General features: G+C 41.0%; 1 protein-coding gene across 1 annotated transcript in view; it reads left to right on the top strand.

Moving 5' to 3' along the window:
- The window catches only part of Pde11a (phosphodiesterase 11A), a 456708-nt gene extending 453847 nt beyond the window's left edge, over positions 1–2861 (top strand). Inside the window, exon 20 of the mRNA XM_008855328.2 lies at positions 2385–2861. Coding sequence (XP_008853550.1) covers positions 2385–2540 — 156 coding nt within the window. The 3' untranslated portion in view covers positions 2541–2861. The remainder of the gene's footprint in view (positions 1–2384) is intronic.
- The last annotated feature ends 9967 nt before the right edge of the window (positions 2862–12828 follow it).

The following is a 12828-nucleotide window of genomic DNA, read 5'->3' as shown; positions in this document are numbered from 1 at the left end:
TTGTCCTATAAGATGTTTATCCATTGCTTCCTAGCATGAACTTCCTGAATCTGTTTTAGCCGCAGCTCAGACAGATACCCTCAGCCCACCCCATAGCACCCCATCTCTGGATAGACATTGATGGGAAAGCTACAGAAGGATTCTGAGCATCAAATTTAAAAGAGTCATCATTCCACTGCCAGGGACCATCCAGGGTTAGTGAGGCCAGAGCTGCTCAAATTATATGAAATAGGGGGCTCTTCTCCTAAAAAAGAAAAATTAAATGCAAAAGGAAATATTTAGAAGAATCTAAGGATCTTGTGCAAGTAAAGACCCCAAAGCACTGGCTTCATTAGCCTGTGGATTTATCTGCCCCACTGATGTTTCCTCTCTCCTCTTCTTCCCCATACCTCTCTGGTCCATCTCCTACTCCCCTTTCCCTTTCCATAATGAGGGACTAAATCCTTTATAAGCAGACAGGGCCACTGATAAGTAACAAAGATAATGAACTTCCTTCTTTACCTGGTATTCTGGGTAGCTTTAGTGTCAACTTGACACACCTGGGTTGAGGGAGCCTCAATTGGGGAATTGCCTCTATTGGACTGGCCTGTGGCCATGTCTGAGGGGCATCTTCTTGATGAGTGATGTGGGAGGGCCCAGCCCACTGTGGGTGGTGCCACCCCTGGGCAGGTGGGCCTGTGTTGCATAAGAAAGCAGGCTGAGCAGGGGCCAAGGGAGGAAGCCAGTAAGTAGTGCTCCTCCATGGCCTGTGCTTCAGCTCCTGCCTCCAGGTTCCTGCCCTGAGTTCCTACCTTGGGCTCCCTGATGAACTGCGACCTGGGAGTTGTAACCTAAATAAACTCTTTCCTCCCCAAGTTGGTAGTGGTCAGAGTATTTTGTCACAGCAATGAAGAAACAAACCAGGACACCTGGCACAGAGGCCTGAAGGCTTTTTCTTCCGCAGCAGGACAGGACCCCTCTTTCCTGGCCCTCTTCTAGCTGACCCATCCAGAATAGTCTAAATAAGACCAAGACCAGACATGGACATTCACTTGGAGCTATGACCTACAGGCTCACTCTCCTTTAAGTTGACTAATCCAAAACTAGGGGAGGGGGACTTGCCCCATACCACCAAAAACTCTTAAAAGACCCAAACCCTCCTGGAGGCTTTGGATATTTCAGTTTCTGAATTCTCTTTCCTCTTACAGAGAGCTTTCTTCTCTGTGTGAGTGTATGTTTCTCTTTTTTCAATATTTTATTTATTATTTTTATTTTATTCTGTGTGTGGTTGTATTGCTTGCATGTGGGTGGGTACACTGGTGTCATGCAATGCCCTTGGAGGTCAGAAAAGGGTGTTGGATCCCCTGGAACTAGAGTTACAGACAGTTGTTAGCCACCATGTAAGTGCTGGGAATCGAACCCAGGTCCTCTGCAAGCGCAGCCAGTGCTCTTAATCACTGAGTGATCTCTCTAGCCCCCATGTGTATGTTTTTTTACTTTAAATAAAGTTTGTTACCTGTTGCTTTCTGTTGTGTCTGAGGTTCTTTGTTTTTTGTTTTTCCCTGCCTTTTAATTCTCTAATTGGTGGAGAAAATGAACCCCATCAAGACCCACAGACAGTAACAATCACATCTATTTCCATATATGTACCTGTTAGAGTGAAAACAGATGTTAGAGTCAGAAGGACTGTTAGGGTTAGAACACTGAGGGGGAGTACACAGAAAAAGGTAAGTAAGAGGGCTTGCAGCTAGGTAAGACAACCAAGCTCACCAGATGAAAGGAAGGCCAGGCTCTGGGAGAAAAACAGTCATGTCAGCAGTCTGGCTCGCTTCCACTCCCCAGAAGCTCTCCATTTCCTAGAGAAACGTGCAGGGCACTGTTGCTTTTTCACATCATTCAGATGGCCACCAGACCTTTGGAAACGGAGTCCTTCCTCTTGTCTCAGGAATTTACCTGACCTTTCTTTATTCAGGAAAGTTCACCAGGGGCATCTGTAGCAGAGTCATTCTAAGGCCTTCAGGCCTCTGTGTCATTTTATTTTTGTAAAAATTGAAGTTCACAGTCTACTGATAAACAGTCCTCTCTGGCAGGCAAAGACACTCATTAGTAGATATGTTTGTGCTAACTATGTTGTCTCCTGACTTGGATACAGTGGTAAAATGGGGTAGGAGCCTGCAAAGCCAGCTTTCTCTGGAGTCATAAATAGTTACATTGTCTATCGTGTTTGTTCTCTGCACAAGCTCTCTTAATACAACAGTGTTGAATGCATGTTCACTTCTCATAAATAGTTCAAATTTACCAGCGCAACCATTTTGTTTCATATAACTAGTTTCCAGTCTCCTAAATGAACAGAGGAAGATCATATGTTTCAGTAACCCAGGATCCTCTCTCTCCACTCATTTTAGGCCTTGGTGAAGGTCAACGCAAAACTGAAGCCAATGCTGGATTCAGTGGCTGCCAACCGGCGGAAGTGGGAAGAGTTGCACCAAAAAAGACTGCAGGCCTCGGCTCCCTCCCCAGCTCCTGCCAGCCTCATTGTGGCAGGGGAGGGCAAGAAGTAAACTCCTAGAGCTGCTTTGAAAGGCTGTGGCCTGAAGGGTCCACTTAAGCCCAGCCACATCACCCTGGTTTTTTAGCTCAGACAGACCAAAAGCCTCGGCTGTGCTGAGACGCATGTCCCGACTTAGCTGAAATTGTGGTCCACATCAGCAGAATGCAAGGACAAAGGAGGAGGTGGGGCAGAGAGCTTGACCTTCAACTTTCCTTGATGAACTCACACCAGCTGAGACAAGAGCTCTGAGCAAACAACTGGTTTGGATCCATGGATCTAAGGGCCATCAGCCCCACTCCTCCTGAATTGAGGGTACACGAAGGTGAAAGTGTCATCAACGCTGCTTCATTTTGTACATGGCGCTTTTCTGATTTAAGCCAAACACTGCCTGCCTCTGCAGCCTCTCCTGGAGCAGCCTTCTGTGCCAGACTGTTCCAAGAATCCAGATTTGTATTCTATAGAGGTATTTTATTTTTAATCCTACAGCTTCTTAATGATGCGCTAGAGCCTTTGGAATCGCCTATCTGAAAAATAGTTAATATCCTGATTAGTACCAGCCAATCTCAATCTTCCAAAAGGGTCCATAGTAGGAAAATTGTAAATGTGTTTGCCTAATTGGTGTCTATACAAGATTTGTAACTCTATATTGAGATCATGGCCCCCTTTTTCAAAGTTTTTAAATTCAGCTTTCATTATAGACCAAGCCTTTTCCTAGGAGGAATGGATTAATAGATTTCATTAAAGCAAAGATGAAGGGAATCTATACCACATGTACTATAAGTGACATATGAACATTGGAACTATTTCCAACAGAGCCTTGGAAACTGAGCATGGACTAGCTTGAAGTGATAACATTTGCTGATGAAGTTTAGGGTTGCTACCAGTGAACAACATAAAGCAAAGGGCTCAACTTCAGACTTTTCTTGAAATGTAAGAAAGAATGCTGGAAAGGCTGAGAAATAACAGTCCATAAATCTATATTCTATAGGAAGTCAGGTTTATAATAGATGAAAATTAACTGTATTATTTAGCAGATGTAATGACTAGAAAGCTGCGTGGCTGTCCGTTTTACCCGAGAGACATGCAGGGTCTGTCTTATCCAAAGGACACCGAACTAGAAGATGGACTTCTGCCTCTTGCCTTGCAGCATTAGTGGGGTGGCTTTGGATAGGTCACTACACTTCTTTTTCTCTTCAATTGTCAAATGAGATTACACTAGTAAATTATTTTCAAACATCTTAAACTTAAGACTTTGTCCAAATAAAACATTCAAGGAATCCCTAAGACATAAGAAATCTAAAAGTTGAAGTCTTCTGTTTGAAGCAGGACTTGGAGGTCCAGAGCCCCTACAATCTTATCTCTTTGTTCACATACATGGTGCTCCACAAAGGGACTCAGAGGACTTTGCAAATCCCTGAATGACAATGAAAGCTGAGATTCATTCCAGCGCTGGAAAAATTAAACATTTATAAAATATTTTTGTTCTTTTACTGGTCACTATCAATTATTAACTCTACTCAAATACAAAAGAAGTAAGGGTCAAGGTTTCATACGGAACATTGCTTTCATGGCACAGAGGAGCTACTTGGGAAATATCTGAAGATGGGTTGGATAAAATGGAGGTACCAAAACAGAAGTGAAGGAGACTGATGATCATTACCAGGAAGGCGGCTTTGTTATGGCAAGAAACAAAATAAAATTATAAACCAGGCAAAAGGCAGGACAGAAGAAGAGAAATACGAAAACCACTACAAGAAAGATAGGGATTAAGGCAGGTGGTTAAGGGGACTGCTAAAGGAAAGGTGAAAGTCAGTCCAAACAAAGAAAAATGACACTTCCAACCAGAAAAAACGAGGGTGCAGAATCCTGTCATCAATCGAGCAGGAAAGAGAGACAACTGCACAGGGAGGGGTTTGACAAAGGAGAGAAGAAGGAGTGGGGGCTCTAAAAAATAATGTTCTCAGCTGCCCTTTATGGATGTGTCTGCAGCGAAGACTGGAGAAACCGGAGGAGAAAATGAGTGCAGGAAAAATTGCCTCCGCAGAGCAGGTAAGAGGAGGCTGTTCAGATTTATGGATTTTATTAAGCCAGTTTTCTGAATCACTCTGCTATAAAGGAAAATAGCTTCTGCAGGGCTGTCTTCCCTCCTTCAGGTGAGGAACAAAGGATGGGTGGAGTCAGGAACAGGCCAGCCTGCTGGATCATCCTGTGTCTGCAGCCCAAGCACTGCAGATGTTTCTGGGTTCTACACCACATCACGTTTATATCACATACAGGAATTGAGTCCATGTGAGGCAGTGGTGAGCCCACATCTGTTATCCTTCCTAACAATAAATGAATAGACAGACAAACGGATGCCAGTCCATCTACAGCAAAAAAATTTTAAGTACGTACTTTATGATAAACTGGACCCAGGGTCTCTCAGAGACTGCAGGCAGTTACAAGACTGTAGGTACTCTCCACCCTGTATGTTGATGCTGTATATTGCTAAGGGGAACATAATTTATAGCACAAACCCTACGGCTTCCACTAAGGTTGAGTTTTCCTCTCATTTCCTTGCCTTTTTATTGGCTTCACTGCACGGTTGCCAATAGCAACATCCGCTGGTAGCAAGGGGAGTTCAACACCATTGCAATCTGCCATACAGTGGAGCCCTCACAATGTCAACCATCAATCAAGTAGCTGTTTGTAATTGCCTCTATCTATTTCTCCTGTCTCAGGGTATCTTTCCTATTGTGGGTCAAGATTCAGAACTGCTGACTAATGCCACGGGTCTGTTCCTCCAAGGCCAGGGAGCAGTGGAAGAGAGTGCAGGGCCCTCCTGCTGTCATAACCCTAGAGGCTAAAGGTCAGATTCCTGGGACTTGGAGGCATTTTTAACCTCTTTGTAAAATAATTGTTTCCCAAAAATGTAAGGTTCCCTGTATTCTGCTTTTCCAAAGTACAGAAAGAGAAAACTTCCCAATGATTATTAATGTTATTTCCTATTGGAGGAAGGCATTTGAAATGTAAGCCTTCTTGTAAAACCCCAAACTATCCACATTGTTTGCTTCCTCTGGTCTCTTGGCATTAACAGTTGAGCTGACTTCATCCTCCTTTTTCTATGAGATATATTTTTCTCAGAAATTATATTCATATTAGTCAGTATATAGACAATACATGCACAATTTACAATGCAGCAGGCAATCCTGGTGGGTATGGGCAGCTTGACACATGGCCAAGGATACCTACCAGTACACAGTAGTCTAGAACTCCATCCTAGCGGGCTGGACCTCTCATCTTGGGACTCCACAGGCCTCAGGTTTTCCCTCTGTTAAATAAAAGCACTGACTGTTACTCAGTTTCTGCATCAAATGACCACGCTATGCTTTCCTTTTGAAAATTCTTCCAGATAATTGTCTTCTTTATTCTTCTCAAATCAAATAGGGGCAAAGCTAAAGGAGTCATCATCTCACTAAAGACAAAACAAAAATTTACATATATAGAGTAGACATAAAAACAACCTTCCTACAAAGAGCCTGCTTCTAGTGACTATGAAAGACATGGTCATTGATATACATTTTGTCAATATATAGCCTCTTATTTCATAAAACATGCCATCAAGAATTATTTTAGACTGTCTCATATCCTTGTATCTCCTATGGGAGTCATTAATTTAGAAATAAATTTATTTATAAAAGGAGTCAAGAAAAGTAAAAACTGTATGAATTTCTTCTGCTTCTAAAATCTGAGGTACCTAAGTGCTTCCAGGTATTTTATATTTGCAAATATCTTAGATTAAAAACAATCTTAAATTTTTTTGTATTTGTGCAGTAGCAATAATGTCACTGGAATTCAGTTGCTTTTTCTGTCTAAAGCTTATCATACTTTGTTGACTTACCTGAAGTCATTGAGTCTGCTTAATTTACTTTACAGTACAATTAGTTTTAAATCCGTTTCTCTTGCTGACGTTTATGAATTACGGAAAGAACAAACAAAATTGTCCCCAATAATAATGTGAAACAATGTCCCTCAAGTAGAACTGAAATCTAAACATGCTTGAAAAAAAATGTGTTAGTGTGGAAAAATTACAAAAGGATGCATTAAAGCAACTGAACAAAACTTAATTCGGGGCCCTGAAAGCTCTGGTGTGCCACCTTTAGTGAAGTTTCATCACCTCCTTCAGAATAACCATCTAAAATTGTTATTCTGCCACATGCAGAAAAAAATAAAAAAACAAAAGATTCCCAAAACTCAAATGTACTAGGAATTTAAAGGTTAAGCCTGGCTATGAGGTCAAAATTTCATGAGCTTCCTGGGTGAACAAGAATAGAACAATGCACATTGACGACAGAAATAAAACAAGATGTGCCTGAGAATTTCATGGAGAGCTTTTACATTTAGGAGCACCCAGCACTGTGCTCATGTTGTCTGCTGCCCTCGTTTCCACAGGTTGCGATTTTCACTCTTTTAATTTTGAATGCCCGGCATATTTGTACATCGCTCAGCAGTGCTAAAGCAATCTACACCAACCAATGCCACTGAATGCATACATTGGTACAAAAATGTTTGTTTTGTTAACTAAATGAGGTACTTGCTGTGAAAAACTGTGTTCTTCCAGACTATCACTTATCCGTATTAATTTCTGTGTATATATGTATGTGTGTATTAGAATCTTCATTTTTCTTTTTCTTTACTTTAGGTTTATATCTAATCATATTTAGATCAATTTGAAAACACAGCATAGTGTGGAAATAGGCAGCTAGGTTTAATTGAGTCCCATTCCCTGGGTGAGCTGTTGCTTTTGCCATTTTATTTTGATGTACAATGATCTGAAAAAGGGTCCCCTACTGCCTTGCTTCCTAATTATTGTTGTTTTACACAAAAGAAGAGAAATATGTCTTCAATTGAGTTGTTTGAAGCCATTCCCTTTGTGTGAATTTCCAGACTGATATTGCATTGTAAGCACACTTGGTTAAAGGCTGCTTGGCCATTTCACAAGCAACTAACCCATGGCTTTGAAACAGACTGCTTTAAGAAAACTAAAAATCCTTGTTTGTAATAAAAATGCTTAATGTTTAACTAACACTCTGGAACAATCTTTCTTTTGAGAGAGGCTGGAAGGATGCTTGATTTCAAATACCTACAATTTAAATTGTGACTGCTGGTTTAGCTCATTAACCTTATTTCAACAGTGATGTTTGCCTGTATGAGAGGGATACTGGCGCAGCAGTTTTTAAATGACAAAAGGCTCTTCGAATCACTGAAGGTGTTCCGGAGGCAGGACAGTCTGCCGCCAAATGCTGGGTCCCAGTGTCTCTTACACATTGCTCAAATTTGCATGGGCAATTACACAAGTGGGGGGTCGCATCTATGCAGGTCAGCCAGCCGCAATGATGCTATACAATTATACAATGGCTTCGGTGCTTAAGCTTTAAAATTCTTATGCCATTGTGCCTGTTCTATCAGAACAAACTGCAACAAATGATCCAAAGCCAATTCAAAGGACTGGAGAGAGGTGCCCAGGCAAAGAGAGAGAAGAGGTACGGCATGGCCCTCTACTGGACAGTGTGAGCATTCACCAGCACTGGCTGCCGCTACCACTGACTTCTTTGCGCCTTGCAGTCTGCACTTATAAGGTGGGGTGGAAGTAAGAATCACCTAATTCACAGAAGGGCTATGAGGATTCTTGAGGGAAGTAAGGCAGGCAAAACAGGCCTAGTAGTTTGAGAAATGCTTAAGCCCAGAGGCTTAAAGTAGCAGTGCTTTGTTTAAGTGGCTAGTTGATTGTTTTACAAACCAGTCCCGAGTTTTGCCTTTTCTGCTGTTCCCTTTTATAAATTATAATGCTATGGCGCTCTCCAGCCTGACTTAGTAACACTGTAAACTTCAAATTACAAGTTACTTGATCAAAATCAAAGTATATTCTAGAAGGTGGCCTTGTCAAAATACTAATCAAGATGGAACTACCTGTGAATGGAGAGCCAGCCTCCAATAGACAGAATGTCTAACCAATGGAGCATAAAAATTTACCCTGTTGGAGAGTTTTCAAAATTTTCAAAAGATTGGACAGATGCTCCTAAAAGTCAGTCCATGACATCACAGATTTGGCACTAATTTATCCTTTTCTTCCCTGTTCATAGTGGAGATGGGATCATGACGATCAGGATGTAGTGTAACTGAGCTCCAAATATGGCCATCCTGAAGAAAAAGGTCTGGAATCAAAGGGGGAAAGAAATAATGAAATTATTTGCAGAGAACTTCTTTTATCACGGAAGATGCCTGTCCACAGTTGTGGGCGAAACACTCATGAATTAACAATATATACCAGCCAAGAGTGGTCACATTTGCAGGAGAAATAAGAAAATATACTCTCCAACTAATGGTAAAAGAGACCGCTAAGTATACTGTACATTTGATCATCTCACATATTTTGGCAGGCAGAACTTGAGTACGCTAAGAACCAAGCATCATGCTTTAGCTCCCATGTGTTTTGCCTAAATGGAAGTCGTAGTAAACATGCCTCCCTTTGTGTAGTAAACTCAGACACGAGTCTCACACCATTTTCTCAATGCTAAACTTCTTCTGGGGCTAGAGAGATGGCGTAGAGGTTAAGAGCACTGGTTGCTTTTGCAGAGGACCCAGGTTCAATTCCTAACACCCAAATGGCAACTAACAACCATCCATAACTCCAGTTCCAGGGGACTCCAACACCCTCTTCTAACTTCCACGGGCATTGTACAACATGCGTACACTTACACACATGCAGGCAATACACTCATACACATAAAAATAATAAATAAAATGTTTAAAATAATTTTCAAAACTCCTTTCTACAAGTCTCCAACTAACTTTATAAGAACCACCACATGTTGTCCTATTGCTGGGAATGGTATTATAGACTTCATGTATACTCTAGCTCTTAAGGATCCTGTTATAAAGAAAATTATCTTTTCTATTTCATAATATTCTACCCAGTTTGCTTTCCAGGATTTCTATCATTAATTAAAGAACCTCCTTTCATCTCCTACCTTCCAAAAAAACAATGACTCTATTCCCCTAACTGCCTATCAGAGACCAAATAAAAGTAAGTCTCTCACAGCAGGGATGCCCATACCAACTTCACAGTATGATCCGCCACTCATTTCAGTTTGAAAATGACTCTGCCCTCCGTCTAAGCAGAATGCCCTGCTTTTCTCAAGCCAGTCCTCTGGAGCAGCATCACATGAAAAAGAGGAAGACACAGACTGTCCAGCCTCCTGCCCACTTCAGTGGCCATGCTCACAGATAGTTACCAAGATGAAGAAAACCCTAGATGATTCCTGTAGGGATGCAGGAATTTGGGGTAGTCCTTTCTTTTTCACATACTTTAAGAAGTCACTTGAAGGTGAATGTTTTTGTGACATAAATACAACTCTGCAAACAGAGTAAAACTAAAAAGGTAAAGGACAATTTCCTGATTCTATGTTCTCCCATGTTACCTTAATTTAATAGCAACTTATTCAAGATAACAGTTCATTCAGGAGACACATTCCCCTCCTTAACACTGAATATCAGAGATTAGCATTCCTCTACCCACACACCTCACCTAAAAGGGTGCAACCAGGAATCAGGCTGCAAGAAGCCTCAGAGTAGGATTAGTAGTATCCCTCAGCTGTTTTCTGTTTGATTGCATTGGATGTTCCTTGTCTGATGGCACTCAAAAGATATACCACAGCTGGGCATAGTGGCGCATGCCTTTAATCCCAGTACTTGAGTTCAAGGCCAGCCTGGTCTACATAGTAAGTTCCAGGACAGCTGGGGCTACAGGGAGACCCTGTCTCAAAAAGATCAAAAGAACAAAAATCAACCGCTCCCCCCCAAAACCAAGATACACCGCAGCAAGAGTAAAGACTAAGTACAAAAAGTCTGTCATTTATGATGAGCACTTATGTACTTAAGCCTCTGTTTGCAATACTAAGCAACAGGAGCTACCCAGCATCCATCACTCACTTCCTAGTATCTGACTGAAGCTGAACTTGAGTCATGTTCAAAGTCTACTGCCCACACCAAGTTAGTTGGCTGTTCATATGCACTTGGCAGACCCTTACAAACTATTGGAGACATGTAGATTGGATTATTTGCCAGTCAGTGTTTTCTATGGAACCTAGTTCTTGGTTATCGTGGCTCAGTTTCTATTTTTTAATAATTTATTGAGAATTTCATACAAGCATATAAGGTGCTTTAATCAAATCCATGCCCATTCCCTCCCCTCCAACTCCTTCCATATCTCCCCATCACTTTTTTCTGATAACTTCATGCACTTTCTTTTTTTATGGGGCCTTTTGCTACTCTGACATTCCCCCTTCTGAAGGGGAAACCCTAAAATCTTTTAAGGATTAGATAAGAGCTCCCTAATACTTTCAACATTTTTGGCCTTCGGAATGGACTATGCTGCTAAGAGTCCCAAAGACATTTTGACTTTGAGCCAAGAAATTGGCTACTTTTCTTTGGGGTCTTCTTACCCTAACTGCCTAGACAATTCCTACTTCCTATTCTTATCACACCATTCTCTGAAGAGGTTACCCAAATTGCCAATAGGGAATTGGGACACAGACTGCTCTGGCTTCTTCCATGTTGAACAGGGACACAGGGTGAGACATTTGGAGTACCCCTTCAGTGGGTCTATCTAAAAGACTGCCAAATTGCATAGCTCTTATCTCTAAGGGGAAAAGAAAGTCCTTGAATTGTGTCTAGGAGATGTGAAGGAGAAGTAAAGGCAAGAGTAATTAGCATTACAGGTTCTAGACGGAACTAGAAAAAAGTCAGAACAGAGCAAATCTCAAATGTCCACGTGAGAGTCTGTTGGAATTTCTTGACGAGAGCTTTTAAAAGCATCCTCTATTGGGTTCCTCCTCATTTTTCTTTTGTCTTGGACTCAGGATTTGCTTTCAGGAACTTTGATAACTGTTGGAGTGGTTAGAATCAGTGTCTGTTACCTCTCAAAGGCTTCTAGATGGGGGAGAAAACAAATTTAGCCATCATTTTAGAACAATAGCAGGTTGTTTCCCTTAGCTACAGGTGGGCGCTACATTATTGCAGACCAATATTTGAAGTCTTACATCTGAGCAGCACTTTCTGATTAGTAACAAAATCATCAATGAGAAATAATTGTCTAACTTTTGGACTTAAGCCTAATATCTGGGAAGTGTAATCCTTGAACTCTTAAATATACTGATCACTTTACTCTTTGGTTATACCTTCCTTTTGGGTGTTTAAGACCATACAGTTGGCCCAAATAAATCAATTTATTTTTACACTTAAGGTCATTTGAGGATCTGTTCCTCAGGGGTTACATGGGCTTGGGAGGAGCCCCTGGCTCCCTTCTTTTACCAGTTCCATCTATGTGAAGATAAGTCAAAGGTCCTGCTTGACCATGGCTGGCTTCATTTGGAAGCATGGGGGAAATGTTTCCTCTGAGTTGACCCTCCTCTTTGTAGACTGGACACTGGTTCAAGTCCATCTCCTGGGGTCTCCATGTCCTCCCTGAACAAGAGGACAGTGACTCACCACAGTTACAGGACATTTTGAGAGATATTCCATAGTCCCCTGGAACTTAGTTGACCTTGGAAGACAAGGGGCAAAAACTGTCCTTTAATTCCTTCTGACCAGATTAGTAATAGGCCTCAAAGCATGGCTGTTAAACATTCAATAAGGTTAGTTCCACCAGTCTCGTACTTTTAATTACCATGTGCCATGTAGATTAAGCTTGGATTAAAAAAACAAATGTTCTCAGATAAACCTTAACTAGATATATATTTTATTCCTTAAACTAGTTGACTAAACTATGACCTTAGAAATTTTAAGATTGTGTGTATATTATTTTTGTCTCATCCCTTATATATCATAACAGACCTACACATCACTTGCTTAGGCTTTCCTTGCTTAGGCTTTCTCATTTTTTTCTATTTTGGAAAATACTTCCATTTCATATCCTTTTAATGTCTTCTCCAGTCTCATCTTTTATTTAAAAGAATAATTATGAGATATAATATCATTAACAAATAAATTTTCCATCTGTTGTGAAAATTCTTTTCCTGGGGATACTAAGCAATGCTTATTCCCTTTTAAGGTTCTAGTGTCAAACCAATGTTTGATTAAAGTTTTACTGGGGAACCAATGAATTTACTGATGGCTCAGTTTCTATTACCCAAACAATCTTGAGCAAATTAAACTTTGAGATCTTTCTAGCCAACAGGATTTTCATCAGTAATTCAGATTGGAAAATGATTATCAAAATTAGAAATAATTTAAGTAAATGGACCATGGGTGTATCATAA

This window comes from Nannospalax galili, unplaced genomic scaffold (genome assembly GCF_000622305.1).
Source record: "Nannospalax galili isolate Female #2095 unplaced genomic scaffold, S.galili_v1.0 scaffold346, whole genome shotgun sequence".
NCBI lineage: Eukaryota > Metazoa > Chordata > Mammalia > Rodentia > Spalacidae > Nannospalax > Nannospalax galili.
Note: the sequence above shows the minus strand (reverse complement) of the source record. Positions and strands in the feature narration are given on the sequence as shown.